The 25,195-nt window shown below is 37.3% G+C and overlaps 1 protein-coding gene across 2 annotated transcripts in view; it reads left to right on the forward strand.

The window, feature by feature from the left end:
• Positions 1–23,372, forward strand: part of LMBR1 (limb development membrane protein 1) — a 73,300-nt gene extending 49,928 nt beyond the window's left edge. For both annotated transcript variants that reach the window (XM_050915868.1, XM_050915869.1), the window contains 10 exons: positions 1,134–1,198; positions 2,319–2,391; positions 8,461–8,541; positions 9,579–9,655; positions 9,888–9,965; positions 10,866–10,939; positions 11,174–11,264; positions 12,725–12,791; positions 17,120–17,281; positions 19,979–23,372. In XM_050915868.1, coding sequence (XP_050771825.1) covers positions 1,134–1,198; positions 2,319–2,391; positions 8,461–8,541; positions 9,579–9,655; positions 9,888–9,965; positions 10,866–10,939; positions 11,174–11,264; positions 12,725–12,791; positions 17,120–17,281; positions 19,979–20,061 — 851 coding nt within the window. In that variant the 3' untranslated portion in view covers positions 20,062–23,372. The remainder of the gene's footprint in view (positions 1–1,133; positions 1,199–2,318; positions 2,392–8,460; positions 8,542–9,578; positions 9,656–9,887; positions 9,966–10,865; positions 10,940–11,173; positions 11,265–12,724; positions 12,792–17,119; positions 17,282–19,978) is intronic.
• The last annotated feature ends 1,823 nt before the right edge of the window (positions 23,373–25,195 follow it).

Raw genomic sequence — 25,195 nt, forward strand, 5'->3', positions numbered from 1 at the left:
GGTGATTTGGAGCATTGCTTCCCTTCTCTTTTCTCCTTTTCCTGCAGGCTTCCTTTGTAGTAAAGGAAGACTAGCTTAAGTTAGCCTTTTTGAATACTTCTGTATCTTTCCTGTAATACATAGTAGTCATAGTGAAACACTAGTTAATAAAAATAAATGTAATCCTCACTATAAAATCTTGTGTGCTTCTCCTTTTTTTGGCAACACCATTTTATTATAATGGAAACTATAAATGTATATCCTCATTCATGCTGTTACAAATTCCTTCCATCTCCTACAAACTTCAGTATTTGAAGGCTGTTCTCCCTAAACTGTTGATTTTTACCAATACCTTTCTGTTTTCGTGGTTTGAGCCTTTCTCCCAACAAGCGTATAGGCACCATACCTGGAAGCCATCACAGGCTGTGATCAAAAAGGGCCAAATGTTATTTCATAGAAAAGCAGCTTAAAATCTGGTAGCTGAGCCTACTATCAACTGAAGTTGCAGTATGACTTTCAGAGCAAAGCAGCTTCATGATCTCTTGACCTTACAGCTACACCTGTGCTAATAGATTAAATGTGCCTGAGACTTTCTCCAGTGCTGTGGCCAACTAATGTCGTTCCATCCACGATACTGCAGTTTGCAGAAGGTGGCTGTGTACGTATTGCCTCATGATAATGGTTCCTGGACTGCATGAACTCCAGAACTGCACCTGAGAATTGTTTGGGAAAGTGCTAACTGGCCCAGGGCAAATCATGCCAGGGATAGTTCTAGCTATTTACTGGTGTAGGCAATCAAATGTTAATGCCCAGGAATGTATCCTGGCACTGCTGAATTTACTAGTGTAGACATAGCCTCTGGTGCCACATGCTTTAAATAAATAATTACTTGAGCAGGTTTAAGATATCTGATTATATGGTGTTCCTTGTTGACAAAAAATTCACAGTTATGCTCTTGGAGGGGAGAGATGCTTGTCTTGTTCAAAATTCATATGATAGCAGTGTGTGTTAAAGTTCGTATTGGAGTTTGAAGCTCTTGCAGTTCTCTTCAAAACCATGCTTGGTTATATGTGGAATACCACACTGAACATCCAAATAAAAATTGGTCTTTGACTTACAAATCACTGTTTTGCATAATCTTTCTTCCTCTGCAGTATGCACGCCAGTGGGACTTTCACGGATGTTTACAGTGATGGGTCAGTTGCTGGTGAAGCCAACAGTAAGTGTTGCACACATCTGTCCTCGTGTGCTATCTGTTAGAAGGTAGAATGGCATTAGGGTACTTTCTTTTAGAATGCTTGCACTTCTGCCTAATTCTCTCTTCAGTTCATCAGAGTTTCTATAGTAAATGTTTGTGTACTTGTTTAAAATTTTTCATATAGCACAAAAGCCTGCCTTTTTCCACAGAAAAAGGTTTTTTTAATAGTATAGACTTCCTCTGATTTTTTCAATTTATATGACTGCTACTAGTATTAATGTTTATTGCCAGTATTGCCTACTATGTCTGTTTTGCAAATGCCTGAAAAGTGTGGGCCTGTTCTGAGTTCAGGAGCAAAGGATACAAGACCAAACTAAGGCTGGATAACAAGAAGGGTAGCTGGGGGTACATTCAGATGGGGGAAATGTGAGTAGTTGGCATCTGTAAGAACTTCTTGTACATAGGCACTCTACTGTTCTTGTACTGAATGCTGTGAGGGAAGGGAGAAGTTTGTACCACGTACAAGTGCTCTAGTGATTTTGCTGTCATGTTTCCTAGTTTGTATTTACTAAAAGTTGGGTGCACTTAGGTCTTGCATTCCTTTTCATTAGTCAGTTCAACCCTGAAAATACAAAGAAAATATGTACTGTTTTGCTGTCTGTAAGCTTTAAACTTAAAGCACCTGATAGTAAGGTAGACAGACTTCATTTATTTGGTAGCAATTTATATTTGCTTGAAATACTGGCTTATGTGAAAAGTCACTTTTTAATATACTTTTTAAAAATCTGCAGTTAGTTTTGTTTAAGTCAAATTGAGTGTGAAGGTTGATATGGTTTGAATACTGGTCAGATGTACTGTCCCTTCCCCTGTTCCCTGAGTCTCTTTAGATTGAAACTGAACATAAGAGCTTTAACTTGAAGTGAAAACTTAACAGAAAGTTTGCTTACAGTAAAGAAATAAATCTGTAACAGAATGGAATAATCTTTTGTGGAGCTTTTATTTGTATCAGTATTGTAAAGTTGTAGACTATATATTTAAAATTTAGGTTACTAGAACAAAATGAACCTGACTAGATTAGTGCAGTCAGAAAAACAAGTGACTCTGATACTCAGTCAGTTCATGTTTCTGTTTCCAAATACAGATCCTTGAAGACCTAGATGAGCAGATGTATATCATCACTTTAGAGGAAGAAGCAATTCAGAGGCGGCTTAATGGTATGCTTGTTCGGATACTGCTTCAAATTCAGTATTTAGAGTAGAGTGGTTCTGGTCAGGAGTATTGATCTCACTGTGACATAGCCTATTCTCTCAAAATAGAAAACTTCAACTTCTTAGTATCTAACAAGCATTATAGGCTTACATTTCATTGCTCACTGTTCAAGATTGGCTCTTGTGTGTGTCTGGTTTGCTTTGTTTTTGTTTTTAACGTGTTCATCAGCTCTATTATGTGAATATTCTGAGACTGAGAAAGCAAATTGAGTAGTTGACCAGACCCACCACCCTTACTGCAAAATAGTTTGGATTGGTAAATGACTGTGTTTTAGCCTTGTCTGAAGAACAATGAACTTGTATTAGCAAGAGGCTCAACTTCCTGCATTATGAGTTTTGGGTTTTATTTGGAGGATTTTTTTCTGTTTCAGTTCATTATTATTTAGGATCTTAGGTAATAATTCATTAAGCATCAGAGCAGTCCTTTATATTCTAGGAGCTGTTTGGTGAATTTAATAACTTTAAAAATTCTATTAATGAATAATTATACAAATGTTTTAGACTTCTTGTATTTAGTATTACAATTTTGCACTTCTTGATAAGGTGTTTCTGTTTTGAAGTATTTAAAAAACAGTATGAAGCTTTGGCTTCTAAGAGAAAGAGTATTGCAGCATGGCAGGCACCAATTACAGAAAATGTATCGATTCTATAAACCTGGAAATCATGTTGTACAAATTCTCTTCTGAATTGCTTTTAACTGCATGGATAAGCCATCCATCCACAATTTATACAATTGCTTCAGGTTGGAAAACCAAAGAATATTCATGTCATGGCACATCCATTGTTGTGTTGTCTTATGACTTATTGTAGCCTTAATTTTCTTAATTTCCTGCCTTTCTTACTCTTCAGTCTTCTGTCATGTATCTCAGTCTTTTCTTCTTTCAAGTCTCAGTAAGTCTCCTTTCGAAGTTGCTTTGTCAGGGAAGGTGCCTTCAATAACAGTAGATCATGGTGGTCGTCTTTATTCCAGCGTTTAAAATTTGTGGAGGAGTAGTGACTTCTCTGTGCTAAAATCAGCCATGGTTTCAATTTAAAAGTAATGTTCACCTTTGCTGTTTTGGAAGCTTAGGTTTTTATACTGATATGCGTATATATACACATTCACATACAGACACGCAAAAAGGTGCGTGCAGTGAATGTCTTTGAAACTGTGATGGGGTAATTATAATTGTTCTGTGTGTTTGATGTTAGCTAGCAACTGTAAAATATTTGTTACTGAATATTTTATGTTGTCATGGTGATTGTGCTTATGTACAAGAAAAGCAATACAGAAAAATGACCCAATAGTTTTTCAAGTATCTATTAGAAGTAGTGCAGAGGGATTTCCACTATTCAGGTGGAGAATGTGATTATTTAGGTGAAGACTGTCTGCTGCGTAGAAGTCTATGCAACAGTTGTTTATATTGCAATTTAGTTATATCACTCGTGAGGTGGACCTAGTCTGTCTGTAGGCATCTACTAATTGGATCTGGATTTAGGACGTGTGCAGGTGGCTCCCCTAACCACTAGCTGAAAGACTGAATTCTCTTTCAGTGAATCGGTCAGTACTCAACGTAAAGTGGAACTGCAACCCACGTATGTTCCACAGAGCTCTCACCAGCCTACTCGAGAGGTGAAAGACGTGGGGCTTAAATGTCCTTTGACAGGAGGGGGAACTGAATTCTTCTGTTTCACATGCTGAGGGAATGATATTGACACCACCATCTGAAGGAATGCTTGAAAACTCCATTTGGTGTACGGAGAAAATTAATGGGCTTAAGCTGAAAAGTAAATAAAAATCTAAACTTGGATATAGCGTGTAGGTGGGGGGCAGTATGTTATATGCACAAGAAGATACCCTGAAGGATTTTTGTGAGTAATTATTTAAGTAATTTTAAGTATGGTTCTCATTTATGTGGCAAGCATGGAAAGCTTCATCTTCTCTGCCAGAAGTCTTTCTAATACATACCAATTACGCCAGAAAGATAGATACCGTTTTTGCCAGAACTATGAAGACTCGTGCTTATCATGTTTATTGCATTTTTAAAAAATGCGTACAAATGGAGGTGTGGTGCTAATTACATCAGTAAATGTAGTGCTGTGATGTTAGAGGCCATAATCTGTGACTTAACACACAGATTGTGTAAGTATTTTTGTTGCTGTGTCGGAGCAGATATATTGGGCTACAGACTAATATGTGTAGCCTGTGCCACGGCTGTTGTAACTCTTCCACAGTTGTGGTAGTGGAAATATATGTGCTTAAGTAACCCTGCTGGACAGTTTTGCAGTAAAGTGTTCTGAAGTATATACTCCATTTATATGTATAACCAAAGAGTTGAATTTTTATTAAAACTGAAGAGGACCAGAGCATAGGCTTAAGTGATACTTGATGATTGTCAATACTGATTCCCCCCCCGCCCCCCCCCCCCCCCCCGAATAATTGCTGTCACACTCCTGGCACTGCTTTGCCCTGTTCTAATTAATGTTTCTTCAGACGATGCCTGGACATAGGAAGGGGGTAACATGTATCACTGTTCCCGCTAAATAGGCTGGGTAAAGCCTCTGTTTTCAGAGGAGGAAAGAAGTTTAGCTGTGTGAGCTGGTGCCGTTCTTGATTCATATGGATGTAACTATTGTGGCAGTAATGCAATTGATAGAGTATTCTGTAAAGCTCTTCATATTTGAAAATAAATCTAACTGTGAAACTGCATATCTTCTTCGCGGAAACTAATTTTCTTCCTTCTCAGATGTCTACAGTGTATAACTGAAAATCGGAGGAGGAGGGAGGGGAAAGTTTGATCGTGTTATCTACCCTAGTATTTTTATCTATTGAAGAGATACTGGGCTTTGGGAAAATGTTTGTTTCCAGTGTATTATATTTCAGTACCCACATCACTCCTACAGCCGAAGAATAAAGCTGGGACTTTTTTATATTAAAAGAAAAAAGTTGCCTTCAGCTATTAGTTTTCCTGAATCCAAAGAGACGGGTGGGGTAGGATCAAAAATACTTACTTGATCAAAGTTATTGGCTCTGAAGGTATCCTTACCTATGTAAGAAAGATGAAAGGTGTTGTTTTTATTGCACGCTAGTAACAGTGTAATTTTGAACTAATTGGTGTTGAACTGCCAATCACCTAGGGGGAATGCAAATAGATACTCTTACAATTTCCTTTGAGGTACTGAAATCTTATGTCGGGGCTGGAAGAAAAACAGAATAATACCGTTAAATTGACCTTAAATGAGCTGCTTTGTGGCTTTCTTGGAGAATCCCTTCTAACTTTTCATTGCTAGTCCAAACAAGTCTTGTCTACCGATTTGATTTATTGGCTAGACAGCGCTGACATTGAACTTTGTGCGTGTTTGAAATAAAGCTAATGTTATAGAGCTTTTAAGAATTTAGCTGCATCCTTTTCAAATACTCTTTTGACTGATCTGAAACTTTGCCTTGCCCTCCCGTAAAATATCCTTTTGTATAGCAACCTGTTGTTTGCTACTATTTTTAAGGAGGAACTATAACAGCACTTAAATATGATTCAGAATTTCTACTGAAGTGTCTCTTAGGGACCTAATGTGATCATGCTGACTTTGTTGGAAAGACTCCCATGAATATCAGTGTTTTCAGCTCTGGATTTTTATATTGGGGGGGGAACGACAGCATATATCGTGAATAAAGCTTTTCCTCAGAGACCCCTAAATCTGTTATGGAGAAGAAGAAAATGTCAGATGCTAACTTGAGTTTTCTTACTACTTCAACTGCTTCCATTAAAGTTCTTGAGACTTTTTCTACTGAGCTCTATAGCTATCCTTTTTCTTAAATCATAGTAACTAGTCATTCCATAAAACAGATGTTTTGGACTTTTTTCAGAGGGAATGCATCAGCACAAAAGCTTATTTTTATAATGATAGTGAGATTTGTTTTTTTAAAAAAAAAACCACCTTTTTCTACCCCCCCCCCCCTTATGATTACTTGTTTAAAAAAACACTGAGAAATTAAACTGACATTCATATTGCAGGTACTTCAAGTGAATAGAAGTTGTTACGAAACAGCGTTTATAGGTCTTACTGGTTAGTCCTGGGATTTGAGATATGTATATATTTGAAGCCCTGTAAATATTACCACATACACATTATGTCACTGATGTCAAAGATAAATGTTTAGGCATAGCACAGAGGTTGTGTTATATGCAAAAATGTGTGTGAAAGAAGCACGTAGTTAAGCATTTAAAAATTAATTTTTGAAACAGTTGGATGCCTCATTGATAATTTGACTGCACTGAACAAATCAGTATTAATATTCTGAAATAAAGAGTAAAAGTTTAAAAAAAAGTCCAATAAATGCTCTTATATATCTTGGTTTTCAGGTAGGACCTCACTGTGCTGGAATATGGAGAATGTGGGGGCTGGATGGGATGAGAAATTCACGTTCTTAGCTTGTACTGAGATTTCTGGATGGGTGAGCAGACAAAGAAAATAAGGAAATAGTAAGGCTGGACTATAAAGTAGTGTTAGTGTGGCAGCAACCTAAGTGCTATTTAGTTTTTGTAGGCAAATGATCAACGTATGAGATAAAAGCCTGGACAAAACTATTAATCTCATAGAAATTTATTAGAAAGTATTTAAAAAAAAGTATCTGGAGCATGGTGCTATTACAGGTTAGCCTGCAATCAAAGGTGAGGCTGAGGGTAGGGAGTGGCCAACAGGTAAAGGGTGTCAGTGTAAATCGAGAAAGAAGATAACAGCGAGGACTTAGGGTTTATTAAGACCTTGAACTGTCACTGCTGCAGAGTGAGAATGGCCTGGAATAGACAGGGAAAATACGAGCCCTCTTAACTTATTTTCAGGTGAGATTATTCAGAAATAAAAAGGATGAAAGTGGGGCAAAGATGAGTGGAGGGTGTTTCGAACTTATCCCGGGAAGAATATTTCCAGTTTTTGATTGCGAAGAGTAAAAGCTAAAGTAGAAATAATGAGATCAGAACTGAAATAGCGGATCTCTTGTCAGCATTTCAGAGCTGTATCATTGCTTGAACACTGTGCAGTGTTTGTAGAGGAACTGGAATGAAGGAGGGGAAACCACAGTGTGCTTGCACTGGAAAAGATGGGTGGTTAGAAGAGAATGGGAAGTTGAAGAGAAAAAGGACAGAGAGGGAAAACAGGCTGGGTTTCCTAGAGCCCGTGTAGGGATAGGAGGAAGAGTTGCCGAGCAACTTTTAGGCAGAAAATACGCAAGGGAGAGAGGAATTAATATTACAGCTGTCAGTTTCCAGCTGGTGTAGAGGAGAGAGTTTGAGGAGTTGCACAACAGTGACATGCGTATGCTGTAAACTGTAAAAAGGAAAGTGAAAGAATATGGTCTCAGGGGTGGTTGTGAGGAAGATCTGATTGTGGTTGTCAGAGGGAGCTCTGCGGCACGGAGACTGACCAAATCAGGCAAACTGACATGAGCAGAAGATATGTCAACAAGCAGGTCAGCAGTATGGAAACTGAGTTTGCTGAGTAAAAAGGACTGGGGAAAGGGAGGGAGGGGCAGAAGCTGAAATTGGAGGTCCAGCCACCAGCTTACTTAGTTTGGAGGCAAAAGTCCACTTTGTCTTTAAGTTGCTAAATAATAATGCCCTTGAAGGGCATCCAGAGATTCTTTACATTTTGATATATGAATCATACAGATAAAAGAATGAGGGATTTGAGCCATCCTGTGTCAGGCTGCTACACCGTAACTGGTTTTTGGACCTGTGCGACAGTTCAGCAGTAGCTGTTCTCAGTTCTTGCAGCAGCTGGTCAACAGAATAGGCAGGGATCACAGAAGGTCACACTGTGAAACCTCTGATGTGTTGAACTCTTCTGGTTAGATAGAATTAGAGGGTTCTTGACCAAGCCTCTGTTTTTTGAAAAGTAGTTGGAGAGTCTCAAAGAAACACCTGCAGTTTAAACCACAAGTGTTAATGCGATGCTTCCTAAATCTCAATTGTCACCATGTGTCTTACAGTACTATAGTTAGTCTCATCCAAAAGAAAATACTGTCTTCTGTTTTAAAAGGTGTATCTTCCACGGTGGAATACCAGACAGTAGAGTTGGAACGGGAGCTTGAAAAAGTGAAAAGCAAGAAAATGAATCTAGGTAATAAACTTTTTTCTATTGTTTCATATGGATTGCAATTTAATAAATTACCTTAAGATGCTGTGTTTAGCTTGTAGCGGTCACTTGATTGCTTCCAGTTTATTCTTAACCAAATTTGTGCATTTGCAGTCCTTTCAAATTGTCATAGTTTCTACAAATACAGTACATGGAATTATTGCGCCCCTCTAACAAACAAATTTAGGGAGTCTGATTTGGATCTTGGTTTTTAACAATTTTAGAGAAATTGTAACACTCGACTTCCTTGCATAGAGCTCAATAGCATGGTCTTTTCATATATAATGATATGCTTATGATTATTTGGGATAATCTAAGATGTTACTTTCCTCTCTGGTTTTGAATTATTTCTGTAAAAGTCAAATTGTGTTTAAGAACAGTAAAATAATTCTTAGCAGGTTTGTGTCTTTTAAAACTGAAAAGCGATACTTCTGGTAATGGCAGCCACTCAACAGGAATCACCTTAGTTATTCAAAGGCTTGCAGGATTTTGCATTTATCAGTGTGTTATGTGCAAAACAAAGACTGTGGTAAGAAAAAGTTGTTGGGTTTTCTTTTTAGAGATACTAGTGACGTCCAGTGAGTTAGTCTTGTCTTTCCTGCCTTATGTTACAAGAGGAAAATACTGTTTAAATATTTGAAATTCCCTTCCGTCTCTTTAGGTCATACTAAAATATACATGTAAACAGCATATTTTTAATTCAGTATATTTTAAACTTTGCAGAACTGCTGTATGCCAGGGGAAAAAAAAAAATGTTATTGTGAAACATGCCTGTAAACAAGAAAGAAAAATCTGCTTCTCTCTGTCTCCCCAGCCTTTCTCTAAAGAGGCTTCATATTTTTGGCATTGCTTTGTACAGCTCTTCGTGGATATTTTTATGAACTGGTTGGTGTCGGTTCAAGATAAGATTACTTTTGTTACCTATGGTTGTAACAAAAGCTTATAGATAGCTGAATGATTTTTACTTGTTTTATTCTAAGGTGATCTATGGTATTAAGCTTTTGTTTTTCTCTTCTGAACAGAACGGCGGAAAAAAGCTTCTGCTTGGGAAAGGAATTTAGTCTATCCAGCTGTTATGATATTGCTACTGATTGAGACGGTAAGAATTTTTGCTCCCCCCCGCCCCGCCCCAAAGTATGAAGAATTCTTTGGTCATTTGGGGGAATAGTTTTAAAATTTTTGAGTGATGTGTGTTTAAGCAACAAACTTGATAGTCTTTTAGTGACCATTTTAAAAGAACTTAACGTTATGAAATCTGGTGAGGATAAATGTATAAATTTTAACAATGTGGAATACCTTTAAATAACAAGACTCTTTCTACTTCTTTATAGTCCATCTCAGTCCTCTTAGTTGCTCTCAACATTCTTTACCTGTTGGTTGATGAGACTGCAATGCCAAAGGGATCAAGGGTAAAGTAAACTTCTCTTATGATTTTTATAACTTTAGTGAAGTTTTGGAGCCCTTACGAAAGTGCAAGTGAGAACTTCTGCTTTAATGACATTGAAGCTAATGAGCCTCAACCTGACTTTGCTTCTAGGTTTTGGTCCTGTGCACACATAAACATTTATTACATGTCATGTTATAGTGAGTTCTTAATAAAATTAGTCCAGAAGCTTTATGAAGATACAGTGATTCAGTAAAGTAAATCAGTAATCTGGAGTTTGCATTTTACTCATGTCTCCTACTTTTATATGGTCTAGAAATGTCCAATTTAAGAAACTATGTTAAAAACCAATATGAAAAGCCTGTCTTGGTTTGTGTTCCTCTTAGAAAACATGACACTTTTTCCTCCTTTATTATAGAAATACTTCAAGAAAGTAAAGAACAGCACATTGAGTAGTAATGTCTTTAATCATGGGGGGGTTTATTAACTTGGTAATGCTTTCCCCTGCATATAGCTGTATATGAGCTTGCAGAGCTATAAAAGATGTTTAGTGGTGATGGCCACTCTGCCTGTGGTATTGTGAACAGCTAGAAGTGTTTTCTTTTGAGACCTCTTATTTTAGTTTCCAAAGTAATGGAGTATGTATAAAAAGCAGCATGGTGGGTAGGTGCAGCGTGCATAAAATGTGAAACATTATACTGTCTGTCTTAGTGATACATTTCACTCAAGTTTGAAAGCTAGCTGATGCAATTGCATAGGATGGGAGACTTGTGGGTTAGAACATCAGAATGCCCCTTAAGTACTGAATTGAGTAAGAGGCTATATTTCATGCAAGATATTAGGTTTTTTGGTCCTGGTAGAAGTTAACTTTATGAACAGTTGCATGTATCTTATTAAATTATGCAAAGTATTTTTCTCCTTATAGGGGCCTGGAATAGGAAATGCCTCCCTATCCACCTTTGGTTTTGTGGGAGCAGCACTTGAAATCATTTTGATTTTGTATCCTTTCTTTAAGAATTCTGTCTGTTAACAAGTATTCTGTCTAGTTTTCTGGGACACTGGTAATTTACTAAGACACTTGCCTGGAAAGAAGAAAGAGATAGGTCAGTCCTTCTCAAGCACTCGAAGTGTTTTTGTTTTTTTTTCTTTGGTTCTTAAGACTTTCAGGAGACTGCTGAGAACTTGAGTGAAACTTGAATTCCTTGGAGGTTCCTTTTTCCTTGATTCTCACAGCTATCTTATGGTGTCCTCTGTCGTCGGCTTCTACAGTCTTCGTTTTTTTGAAAATTTCACTCCCAGGAAGGATGACACAACTATGACAAAGGTAAGGTGAAGTCTGTGATGGTGATGGCCCCCTCCTCTCTTTCTTGCCACCCAAGACAAACTGACTCTTTTAGTTAGTAATTGCCCTGAATGGCTCATTTGCAGTGATCAGTATTTGTTTGTAAGCTGCGTAAACACAAACTGGAAGATTTTCAAAATGCTGAATGAGTGGGAAAAAGGATGTGCTCTGTTTAGTTTGGATGGCATCCATTCACTTGTAAAAAGCCGGGAATAGCAGAGCTTGTTAACTAGCTATAGAAAAGCTAGTGAAAGAACTTTTTTCAAAGGAAATGTATTGCTAATGAGTAACTTTGATTGTGCTAACTGTACTTCAGGGAGCTTGTTTGAAATCTGAAGAACTTGGTTGCTAGAAGTAATACAGACAAAGTAATTCAAATTTGAATAATTAAACTAAGACTGAGGAGGTCTATTCAGCAACATTTTGCAGTCTGAGGCTAATTTGACTTTCTACAATTTAGCACTGGCTTCAGAATAACAAATGCTGTTACCTAATGCAGAGGAACATGCTTAGGTTTTTGGCAAAATATTCCCACAGCTGACAAGGGGAGGTGATCAGTAACCAAGGAACAGATGTTGAATTTAATTATTTTTTTCAATATGTTTCATTGTTTGGTGTATTTTTTTAAGTAATGGATAAAGACATTTTTACCATAAGTTGTTGGAAGTGAGAAAGTAGGTAAATGCACAGAATGGTTATAGTAGATAGGTAGTAGGGAGTTGGAATGTTGTTAATGTTTTCTATTGATTGTTTACAGTACACCAGGAATAGTGTAGAAATAAATAGTGAATGCACAAATGTCTGCCTACTTTCAAGAAGTTTTCTGGTTTTTTTTCTTTTGGATTCTGATAGAATTAGAGCTGAAGAAAGTGATTCCTTGTGAAAGTTTCAATTACTCTTTATAAAGGCTTCACAAAAACTAGAATAAAATCTAACAGCTGTGAATTTTTTCGTACTATTTAAAGTAGTCAACAGGAATTCAATTGAAAGGAAGCTCTTTTTTGTAATTTTTTAAATAATGCTAATCCTGCAAGCAGTTACATACAAAGCTTAAGCTGATATATCAGTCATCTATTCTAAGCCCATGGAATGGTTCTTTTATAAAAACTTTGCAGGAATTAAGTAAACAGTTGATGCTTTGCAACATGGTAGCTTTGAATTATTTTGAATCTAAGCAGACGTAACACTTTGATTAAAAGCAAATGATTACATATTTGATTTTTTTTTTTGAACTCGTCTCTTGAATCATCTTCGTGTTGTGTAACACCATATGGAGAAGTGTGACAAAAGGAAGCAAGACTAACAATGTTATTGTCAATTGCTTTAGGTTCAGTTTGAAGAATGTAACTTTCAGGAATTCTTCATCTGGACCACTGTTTTCTCCCTCCCCCCCCCCAGCAATCCCATTTCTAATTTAAATGCTGTTTGTCATTTTCGAACAGATCATTGGAAACTGTGTCTCAATCTTGGTGCTGAGCTCTGCTTTGCCAGTGATGTCAAGGACACTGGGTAAGTGAAATGGAAGTATAAAACATTGTAATAAGGGATGTTTAATTGAATTTTAAAAAAATCAAGGAAAAAGAACGGCCTGTAGCTGTACCTTTTGTAGTATGTATTTAATTTACCATCACTTTCAACAGAAAGAGCATGTATGTGTGGCCTTTTCTACACCAACATGAGCTGTTGAACATACGTTCTACATACATGAACTGCAGAACATACATTCTAAAAAAAAAAGATGCTAAGCATTTTCTAGAGAATATATTTTAAAAAGGTAGGTCAGATTTTAAACTTCTTAAAACAGGAGATGGTGAGAAGAATGGATATGGAGACTGCTTGTTCAGGGCAGTATAAAATAGTTGAATGTTCACTGTGAAATTACAGTGCTCAGTTTTTGTGAAAAAATACATTTGGGGATTTCAGGTATAAAATTTGAGATAACATGGAGTGCAAATGTCTTTTTAAAAACAGTTAATGACTCTTCATTTATTAAGTTTATCGGCAATGATACCAGGCTGCTTTCATTTCCCTAAAACAATCTGCTTGCATTCTTTGTTACTTCAGTTTTCAAATATAAAAATTTGGAATCCAGCATAGTAGAACTGAAGAAGTTCTGATTTTATTGTTAAGAACTGGCAATAGCATTTGAAGTGGAAAAGCTATTTTAACCAATTGGAAAGACAAGATGTTTTGTATCTTCACTTTGTTTAATGAGGTAATCTTCAACTTGAATTCTTGAAGTTAGATTGCAAGGCTATTACATGTTTAAGCAGTGCAGAATACTTGCAGCTAATGTGAATTTCATTGGGAACATTAAACGGAACAAAACGAAAGTCTTCACCTCAGGCTGTACGAGTCTTAAGTACAAGCTTAGGAATTTAAGCTCAGGCCCACAGACCAGTAAATGTGTACCCAATAGCTCTGTAGCTGATTTTCTTTTCAACCAGAATACTGTCAAATCAAGAGTAGTTAATATTTTCTGGTAAACTATACGGTATATTTTCATGCCGTGTCTATCTACAGATGATGAGTTTTATTACATTTACTAGACCATTTCTATAACAAACAAAAACCTGTAATGCATTTTGGAGGGTTGAATCTTAAAATACACATTCTAGAGCTCATGTTTTAAAACTCTGTAGTAAAACTTCACAAAAATGCAAAAGAATAATTCAAGTATTTAAAGTAGTGCAGTTTTAAAATATAGCCAGTACGATAAAGATTTAAGTAAAACAGTTCTAGCACTTAGAGCAAGATGTTATGTTGAAAAACTAGTGTTATAGAATAGAATTTTAATATTAGTATTGTATCCACTAAGTTACTGCATTCATCGCTTGTTTAAAAAAAAATAAAAATCATTGTTAATGATCTATGAGATTAACAGTTGATAGTAAATGGATTCTGTGGAAGTAAGTATACATGCTGGGTGCATTGTTGTCTCATAGGAAACAGATTAATGGTAAAACTCACTTAAAAAAAAAAAAAAAGACTAACAAATGAAATTCCTGAATAGTTTGCCATAGAGATAAATAAAAGAAGAAAAAAGATGGAACAATTAACACACAGCTAACAAATGCACAGTCACAGCTGTCCAAACAGGATTAATAGAGTGTGTTAGAGTACAGTGAGTCATGTGGTGCTTTGCAAAAATATCAACATGTGTTGCACTACATGCTACCGCCCTGTGGCACTGAATAGATGAAAAGAAATAAATATGTTAAGCACATTCATAGTCTTTTCACTTTATTAAAAAAGCGACTTTCTAGACTATACAGAAAAGACTGGACTTTATCATTATGGGAAAGGTAGAAAAGCAAAAGTTGTCTAATACACGTGCTGACCTTTTTCAAGTTTTAAAAATGGAAATAGGAGGATTTTTTACATGTTTCATAGCATTCTCATTAGATATGTAGGTGGTGGATGTCTCTAATCTGTCATTCTTTTAGAACTCCAGTAAAGTTTTTCTACAGTTAACTCATTTTTCCAGAACTTTTCAGCCTTTTAGTTGTCCTTCTTCAAAAATGTTTCCTACCAGCACCATTTTGCTAACCACTGAGAAACAAATTGGGAACAGGGCACTTAATAGTCAAGAATACAGAAACAAAGAATTGCAGACAAAATTGAATTTTCTAATACAAAAGTTTTCCTAGAATTCTACTCTTGAGTATTATGGTTTACGTAAATAATGATTTGAAACTTATTTGTATGTACAGTCTAAAAACATAGTATTTATTTTTTCTTAACCTGAATAATTCTTTAATTGTTTATTTGGTAAATTGTCACCAACTTTCTTGGATGTGTATTTGTGTCCACTAGAGATGTAGCTTTCTGTTCAGTTACTGAGCAGTTTTTCAAACTGCAGTCTTGGGAATTTTTTTCTGTGGGCTGAGTAGATACTACTTCTGTAAGAAAGTCATCAAAAGCTTTTTAACCTTTTCTCACACAAATTTACAAAATTATACTGTGTCAGATCTTTTTTGATGAGCAGTGACTTTTTTTGTTTGTAAGAGGAAAATGAATGTAATTTATGGACAATATTTTTCCACGTGCTTTAACAGAAGTGTCAGACTTCATTTTTGTTTGTCCTTACAACACCTGCTCTATTGCTAGCTATTCTTCTGAACCTCTTTGTGTCAAGGAGTATTATTTCGTTTCCAGAGAACTCTTTACCCAGTGCTCTACCTGTTTTGTTTTTTTAAAGGTCTGGAAGCCTGTACATTCAAACCTGACTTTGTCAATTTTCCTCTAGCTCTGCAGTCTGACTAAAACACTCTGCTTCTTTGAAAATGTTAAGGACACTGTTTGCCTTCAAGTGTGAAAGCATCTCTGTGTTTATTGTCCTTCATCTGTTTACCGGTTAATTCAGTCAGCCAGTTTCTTCTTTTTGTGCTAAGACCTTCTGTGCTTTTTTGATATTTCTCCCTGCCTCTCTTGCTATTTTCATCAGCTTCAGTGATTGTTTTGCTTTATCCTTTGAAACGTCTCCTTCTTTTCATTTTCTTCATTTTGGTATGTTTTCCTTAACTACCAAATTTGATTCCCATATTTTTTATTTAAATGACTGATGCTGAGTACACAAAGCGTGCATATCTCTTAACATTGTGATAGCTGTCTGTAAGTCTTGGGTATCAAGGTACAATGAGATTTGTAAGTGCCAGGTTTACCCTTGAAAGGAAGGTAACTGACCCTTAATTCTGTCTCTCTTCGTTTATCATCACTGTTGAAGTCACAGTTCTTAAAAGCCCCCAAACCCTTTCAAATAAAGTGATGGAAACCTCGCTTCCAGGAAGTTCAGAGCCAGGGTTATTTTCTGATTGCCTGGTGTTCTGCTGCCGTTTTAGTTCTGGGGCGAGGTAAGCTTCCTTCCTTCGCACTGTTGGTCTCAACTGTGAGAGCACACATCACTGTGACATCATCTGTGCCAAAAGTTTTGTGGGAATATAATGGCTCGTCAATCCTAGACAACTGTTATTTGGGTATCATCTCAATATTCTGCCCTTTATTCAGTGCAGTCCTTGATGTAGGCCTGGCAAAGGAACAACCTCTGGTTCTTCATCTTTTGCCTTCTGGGATGGACCCTACAGCTTGCAGACACTTCCACGTTTCGGAAAAATTTTGCTCACTTAGCTTTAGTGATCAACTAGCCTTTGATCAGCACAAAGCCCAAGTGTCTGTGTTACGAGGTCCACTGTGAAGAAGACCTGTCAGCACTATCTTTCATCCAAACTCTTTTCCTTCTGTGCAAATGCTCTGTGGCTATAGTGGTGGGTAGATCTAGGAGAAAAACTGCAGTTGGGAAGATGTCTTTAAACTTTGGTTTCAAAAGCAGTGGCTCTGAAAAAACACTTACAGAGGCTTAGTGTTTACTGTAAGATTATTGTGGCTCTCGTGGAAAGGCTTTTTGCTACCTGTATTTTTTTAAAAAGAGAGCCCACGGTGCATTTCATCCTTTTCTGGAATAGGTAAGGATTTCGTAGAAACTGAGATTTCAAGCAGTTTTCGTACTAATACTGATTTTTTCCTAGTTATATTTATTGAAATTATAAAAGCAGAATTCTTATCTAGAATAGACAATTTACTTCAGCTCACATTATTCAAGCATTTTACTAGGAAACTTAAGAAACATTTTGATAAGTGTGTCTTACAGTTTTATAGTGGTCAGTGAAGTGGAAAATGACCTTGAGAACATTGTCTTGTGTGTTTAACCATGTGTCCTTACAGTGTGTTGTCTGAAAGAATTTTGCTTCCATATGTAAAAAGTAATAGAATGAAATTTTTGCGTTTCTCAAAAAATGTAATCAAGATTTTGATGTAAATCTTAAATGCAATTTTAACAGGAATCACCAGATTTGATCTGCTTGGAGACTTCGGAAGGTTTAACTGGCTGGGAAACTTCTATATTGTATTATCTTACAACTTGCTTTTTGCTATCATGACAACATTATGTCTGGTCAGAAAGTTCACTTCCGCTGTGCGAGAAGAGCTCCTGAAGGCATTAGGTAATATAGCACTGAAAATTTAGTTTGTACTTGAACGTTTCCTTTCTTCAGCATTGATACCGTGATGTGCTACTGTTAGAGTTCTGTTACAACTCACAGAAAACTTTTTTTTTATTGGAAGTTCCTCGAAGTTAAGGTGAGAATGCATAGCTTTGTGTTATTTTTTTTGAAGAGTCGAGAGCTAAGGTACAATGTTGATCTTAATGATATGTCCGTGTACTTATTGATCTGCAGTTAGATTTTCAGCCTTTAGAGAGCCCAGAAACATTCTCATTGCTACTGAGCAATTATTCTAAGATAAAACTTCAACTTGTGTGTGGGTTGGCTTTTTTCTTTTTTGTTTAAAGCGAATTATTAATTCTCTAAAAATAGTTTAGTGGAAGTCTTAGCTGCTTTGTTGTGATGGGTTTTTTTGAGCGCTGCACGTTCAGAAAATCTTTGTACAGAATATACAGAATCTTAGTAACTGGCTGAGTAAAACCTGTACTTGATATAATCAAAATTTTGATCAAATTGTGCATTCATGTTTCTTGGCCATAGAAGAAAGGCTTGAAACATATTTGATACTAAGAGGATAAAATGTACATATTTAGTAATTGTGTTGTCACTACATCTTATCTTTACTAATTAATGAAGCTCCTACTTCTTTAGAACCCTAGAGTAGTATTTGCTTAAATTGAGAGGACTAACGGTGAAACTTCAGTGTTTATTTATAACTGCGGATTCAGTTTGTAGCGTCTAAAAGGTACTTACGTTAGTTTTCACCGATTGCTGCTTTCCAGAGTTGTGACCCTGGTAAACAAAATCCAAGCACTTCCTAGAGTGCACCTCTACTGCTGGCAGTGAAGTTAAAATCAGACCTAAAATTCAATAGGGAAATACAAAATGACTGATAGTGTAGGATTAAAACAAGCCATTCTGTGATTTTTTGATGTTGAGTTTTGAAGCTCCAGGGGAACGGATTAGTGGGCCAGGGGTGTGTAAATCTGTCCGTTGTTTTTTTATGCTGAAAATATTTTCAGAGAAGTTCCATTGTTGATTGAGACAGATATATGATGCGAGTATGATGTACTTGACATTATCCCCCAGCTTTTAGTTAAGGTCATTTTATGAGAAGACCTTGATTCATCTCTTTCAGTTGACTTGCATAATCCTGGGGTTTTTTGTGCGACTGTTTTGAGTGTAAAGGGATTACTTTGTATAATGTAATGGCTGTTGCAGAGCTCTGAAGGAAATAAATTAACATCAGTCAGCATGGGATATAGCAACAGGTCTGGTAAAACTTTAAAGTTTCTGTCTTAAATGATGTAAAAGATTTATCTTGATAATTCATGGCACTTTACTGTATTACACATATAGTGTTTAATAAAAACATGTTGGAAGCAGATTAACAAACTTCAAAATGCAGGCATAGTGGGATAATGGTAACTGGATGGCATCATTCTAGTGGATCTTTTAGGGATTTTTTTGGCCTCTTGCTATCACATATTGTGTGATTCTGTGTAAATCTTGATCAAAATGGAGAAGCAAAGGAATTGGTAAAAGGTTTGCATTTAACACAAGCAGGGAGTTATAAATCCTGAAGAGCGCAGGTTCCTGACACAAACTGGGTTTGTTTTCAATGCTATGCATAACAAACAGTGTCTGTTAAAAACTGTCACGTGGAATTCAAAGAATGAGAAACAAAACTTGTGTGCTTATTTCTCCCCCATGCTGAAAACTGTGACACTGAGGACTAGAGGTTGGTGGAGCATCATAGCTAATTAGTGGAAGATAAATTCTTGCTGCAGGCCTGTGACCAAAAGAATTCATGTAATATTGGGACTTACAAATAATACAATATTGAGTAGATTTTGGTTTTTCCGTAGTGCAGTCAATTTTGGAATTCCAATGATGCAGGAAGTTTAACTTGGTAGGTCATGGCCCTTTAGTAAAATGTTCAATATAGTCTACACTAAATGAATAAGAAGCTCTTTCCATTTTTGATCCTTAATTTTAGCGACTTGATAGGAGACTTCAGAGAGAAACGGCAGCAAGCAAGGAAGGACTGACATCATGCCTCTTGTGACTAAAATATGGTTAAATTTACTATCTTTCCCCACTTCCCCGCCAAAGAGAGTAGTTTAACTATTTGCCTGGGGCAGGATGGGAGACTTTAATTAGCACTCATAGTAGAGAACTATGCAGTAAGAACAAATGGCTGGAAATGGAGATAAATGAATTAGTAATAACATAGGCCTAAAAATAGTACTAGACATATAAACAGTTTAGAGGGGTGATGTGGTCATCACCGATGATCTTAAGATCAGCAATGGATGCTTTTCAGAAAGATGCTATAGCTTAAAAGAAATATTTTAGGTGATTATTTTGGTCTTAGTAGGTTGACAGAGTAAAGGATTACAAGTCTTTCTCGGTTCTTAACATCTGTGATTTAAGTCTGTGATTTAAGCAATGTGAAGTTAGGCTTCTCTCGCTTCCATGCTTGTCCATTGTAATGGACTTTTCTCACATAAAACACAACTGAGGGAATTTCCCAGAAGTAATTCTTACTTGAGCTGGAATGTCAGTTCTGGTCTTCAGCAAATGCGAAGTCCGTAATCACAAAGTAGAATTTGGTTTGCATCTATTCTTTTGAATACCTGTTTGCATGAAACATGGGAGAATCTCAGTTTTTCCTTATTGTGTGATGTTTTGCAGGATTAGATAAACTTCATCTGTCAAACAATCCAAGAGACTCGGAGACAAAGCCATCTGCAAATGGGCATCAGAAAACACTGTGATTAACAATCACCTGCAGTCAACAGAGCTGAAAACATCAACCTCGTGGCATTCCTGTCATCTCATCAGCATTTTTATATTGATTTTATTTGTTGATAATTTGGGTCCAGCCTTGTCTCATTTTTTGATACTGTGTGCTTCTGAGGAAGTTAGGTATATCAGATTCTTCTCTTTCCAGTGAACTTTTGGTCTGCTTGTTTATTTCCCAGTAAGTTAATGCAGGAGGTGCCTTGAAGACTGGAAGCTGAAGAGAATAATGCATTCCTTTTTATTTGTTGACAGTCTCACATCTTTAGATATAAACCTGCTACCATTTGAATGCACAGTATCTCCTGTGTTATACAGACACAGCTATAAAGAATAACTTTGGGACTTGGTTAAAAAAAAAAAAAGAAGAAAAAAAGATATACTTCAAGCCCAATGTGACCCTTACTGGAAATGCAAACTACCTGGAGTAGGTATCCTTGACAGTAGATAAACAGTTCCACTAAGAACGTGTTAAAAATGACAGTAACTGGTAGACATCACAGTTGCTTTCATGCTGGATACAGTAGGCTGTTCGTAGGCTCATGTCACAAAGCTTTCTCGGAAGGCCAGCGTTTTCAGCTTTCTGTTCTTACCTATAAATGCCAGGTTGCTTTACTGGTAGTCAGACAATGTCTTATCAAATAGAGTGAAGTACAAGATGAAGATTAACTTCAGTGTTAAATCTGAGCCTAGTATGCTTTGTAAAAAGCTGTGTAGACCCCCTGTCACAGCTCTTACAGTTCTGTAAGCTATTGTGCCATGGAGGTCACTTACCCTACCAAGTATATCCCTGTAAAATTCTTTATGAACTACTGTGTATAAGCAGTACTTGTAATCAATGCAAGTAGCACAGGCCTAGGAGGCTGCAATTGCAGTTTTTTTACAATCTTCTTTAATTTGAAGTAAGTTATTTCTCTGAATTTATACTATAGTTACCGGGATTTCTGTTCAGTGGCATAATCCAGTATCTTTCACTAGCCTGTTTTTTAATGTACACATGACCATGTATATAGGCCTACATGTGTAGATATCATAAATTAAATTCTAAGCTTATAGAGATGACATAGGTGGCTTGGTAGTAGAACTTGTGTGTTCAGTCTTGGTAGTATGAATTTCTGCGGTGTTACAGTTTAACTGCTCAGAAGCCTTAGATTCAGGATGGCATCGGTGGGTGGGAACGTCCTTTTTCTTGGCATTACTGAAGCCTTAGGAATCCTTTAAGCAGTTTATAGTAAAGAAAAAAAACCTACCAACCAAAACCCAAGTAACTGTTCGAAATCTGGTTGCACTTCTGTCCTGCTCTGCCACAAGTAATCTTCAAACAGATTGGAATGGGGACACCTCCAGTGTGTGCCCGTTATGTAGCGAGTCAGATAACGTTCCTCTTTATTTCCCATTTTGTAAACCAAATATGTCTGTCTGTAGTTTGAGGTCTTATACGGGATCAAGCGGATCAAGCTCTCCAGTGTGGTTCCAAAATAAGATAAACCTTGTGTCAGAAACTCTTTGGCTGTTCTCCTGAGATGACTGCTCTGGGCTGTAGACCTTATTGCTGTGTGTGTGAATGGGAGCTTTTTTTTCCCCCCCCCCCCTAGAGTGCTTCAAAAATCAAGCTCCAGTATACATGAGGATTTCTCAGTTTTTTTTGTAGCTGCCTTTTCTGACTTGAACTGGGGCATAATGTAAATATTGCTGTAGTAAATATGATGCTAGAGTTACTTTTTTTTTGTGTGATTAGTATAAGTTCAAGGCTTATTAAACTGACTATTGATGTGTTGTACTGAGTCTTGGCAGACAAAGTAAAATTGCTTAATTTCACTAAGATTTACAAGCATCTTTTCTGTTGTTTAATGCTGATATTTTAGTGAGAAATCTTTATCTGAGTCAAAGTTCTGCAACCAAGAACAGGGAGCTGTAATTAAAAGTTGTTTTAAAATGTGTTTACATTTAAAATATTGGGAGATTTATTATTAGGGGCGTCATTCAGGTATTCTCGGAGCTTGTAGCCTTATGTATTAGCATTATAGTTAAAAATAACTGAAATGTATCCACTTGTCCATGCAAGTGATTGTGTGACCAAAATTGTCCTCGTGTCTTAATGGGGCTGGTGAATTGTGGTGTGTGAGGCTAGTTAGCTTTATTAAAATATTTCTATTACAACTTTCAGACCGTTATTTAAATACACTCTGTGAAACTGCAGAAGTGAATTTAAGGAATAAATCTAGGGAGTGTGAACCAGCATAGGTCTTGCTCTTCATGCTTTTGCAGAGATGTTGGTCCTGGCATCAGTGACCCAAGAACACAGAAAAAGACGGTATTATAATGTGTATGTGGTTTCTGGAAGGGAGTTGGGCAATTACTGAAATTGAGCAGAGACAGTTCCTGCTGATAAGCACACAAGTTTCAGGCAAGACTGTAAAACTGTCTTTCAAAATAAATGTAACAGCCTTGCCTGTTCCCACCCCTTCTGCTGGATTCTGCAGTCAGAGAGATGTATGGGTTAAGGCTACGTTAGTGAAGATTTTACACTGAAATATGGAGGATGGTTAAGGTGCTGTGTGGTTTCCAAGGTGGATGAGAAATTCAGAACTACCCCGTGCAACTACTGACAGTGTTTCGTTTTAAAATCAGCTGTTTCTGTTGTGACACTGTCCACATTAAAATATGCCTTTGGCCTTGAAAATGACACGCTTATGCAAAACTTCTTTACAGATACAATGCTACAGATATACTATGTGTAAGATACAGGTCGCTATATACTTTTCACAGGAGCATATGGTCACTTAAATACAAACAACTGGTAATTCATTAATGGATATTGACGATACATTCCTAGTATTTTGACTCATGTAGAGTCAGGTGGTCTATACCTTCAAGGTATATACAGCTGATCTTAGTAACATTAACATCTGCCTCACTTCTTATGAGGCAAAAAGCACATAAATGCTTCCATCTTCAACTAGATACCACACAAGACCAAAAAATAGATGTAAACTAAGTGTTTTAAGTTAGCCGTTTCTTGGCTTTATTCTGTGTTGGTAGCACAATATTAAATGCAGTGGCAGAACTGTAATATTGTGGGATTTCTAAGCATAAAGCACACATACTTACCACTTTAAGCTAAAAAATAATAGTATTGGTTACTGTACAAGTAAAAGTTTTTGCATTCGTAGGAAGCTTTGTTTACTGTCTGTAACGTGATGTTTATCTCTGCCCCTGTTCCTCCAATACCTTTTATCCTGTTGACTGTTTTAGTGTCATAGAAATTAAAGGATTTGACAAGTTGTTTTCCGTGTCTGGTTCCAAAGTACCACCCCGAGTACCATAGAGGCATGGCTGTGCGCTGCAGTCGAGTCTGTGCAGGCAGGAGCTGGTGCAGCCGTGTGCTTAACGGGACGCACGCGTGAGCGGGTGCTGCGGAGCGACGCTTTGGCCGGTGTGTCACCCGGAGCGCTGAGTGGGAAGGGGGCCGCAGCCCTCCTCTGTCCCGCCAGGTCTCTCCTGCTCGCCCACGTGTCTGTGCGGCAGCTGACGCTACTTCGGGCGCTCGCAGGTGCCCGCTGCTGTGTAGGAAAGACAAGATGGCCCTTTTCTCGAATTTGCAATCTAAATGAGAAGGGAATACGGTAGAAACAAAGAGCAAGTGGCTTCTTCATGCGTGTCACTCCTTGCATTTTGTAAGAATGTTCTAGGTTATTTTCCTTTTTCTTTTCCTCCTCTTCAAGAAGCGGGATGGGCTCTGGTGGTGTGCGTACAGCAGCTGAGCTTTACGCTTAGTGGACTAGCGTCTACAATTTTGAAAGATCAAATACAGGAAGAGAGCTAAATCCTGTTGTTTTACATATACTCTGATTTTTAAAACAGCAATTTTTTTAATCTAGGTAAAGTCATTTAAGCAGAGACAATACACTAAGGCCATGTTAATAACCTCTTTAAAAAGAAATGTGCTTAGTTTTGTTTAAAAAAGCGTTGATGTGAACTGTGAACCTTTAAATGCTTTAAGGAAATAAGATCCCCTACCCCCTCGTGTTAGTATTTTTGTTGTTATTTTAGCGCTGACTTGAGACAATATTGCATATGCTAACTTCCCTCCCCAACCCATATATTTCAGGAGCTGAAATCTTGAGCTCCTGAATATTGAATTTACTATTGGTGAACAGGCAAGTTATTTCAGTCGCACTAACAGCATTTGAACTTTACAAAAATGCTGCTTTTGCATTCGTCCCGTTCAGGGAGAGCAATCTAAGCCAACAGCCCTCGCCCAGACGGTGATAACCTCTGCCACCTTTTTCTGCCTTGCTCTCGGGCAAGCAGTCTCTGACGCTGTCATAAGAAGTTGTGATGTTCCTTTTCTGTTCAAGGCGTGAGGAGATCAGCCCGTGGTTTGTCCGCCTGCCACACACCGCTCTAGGTGCTGAACTGGGTTACTTTTGATTGGGATTGCAGACTCTCAGGGTTTCCAGGTGATAGCTGTGCATGTTCTTGAACTGTACTGTTTCACTTTCAGCTCTGTTCTGTTGGGACTAAGAAGTCGTTCAGGATTTTCTGGTTGTATGTTTCTGTGCAGGCCAGTCTGTGTTTGAGTGTGGCTTCTTGCTGTCTCAAGAACGCTGCGTGGTTCTGAATAGAACCGTGTCGCCCCAGACCACATCCAGAGAGGATCTCCTACAAGTTTCATTTTAACAATTGAAGCCTGACAATGTTGGTCAGAATCTTAGGAAGGAGCACACATCTTGTGGGGAATTAACACTGAGCGTGACTTCCAGAATCCCCACTGTGCCCAATAATTGGGGAGGGGTGGGGGGAGGGGAAATGACACGGAGCTCACCTGTGCCCATGGTCTGTTTTCCATTCTTTTTCTAGTCAATCTTTAAAATTCCGTATTACTAAAAATATATTTAAAATCCTTAAGTTCATGAAATTCAGGGGCTGATGAAACTTTTTTCTAAATCTGGCCTTAATTCTTGAAGACATCTAGGCTTTCCTTTTTTATGTTTTCAAGTCGTTTATCTTACTCGGTGGCATTGATGTTAAGAACAGATACTCTTCTTGATGTAGACAAAACATGAAATAACAAGAAGAATCTACATAGATCTGATGTATGATCTG

Source organism: Gymnogyps californianus, chromosome 2 (assembly GCF_018139145.2).
Source record: "Gymnogyps californianus isolate 813 chromosome 2, ASM1813914v2, whole genome shotgun sequence".
Classification (NCBI taxonomy): domain Eukaryota; kingdom Metazoa; phylum Chordata; class Aves; order Accipitriformes; family Cathartidae; genus Gymnogyps; species Gymnogyps californianus.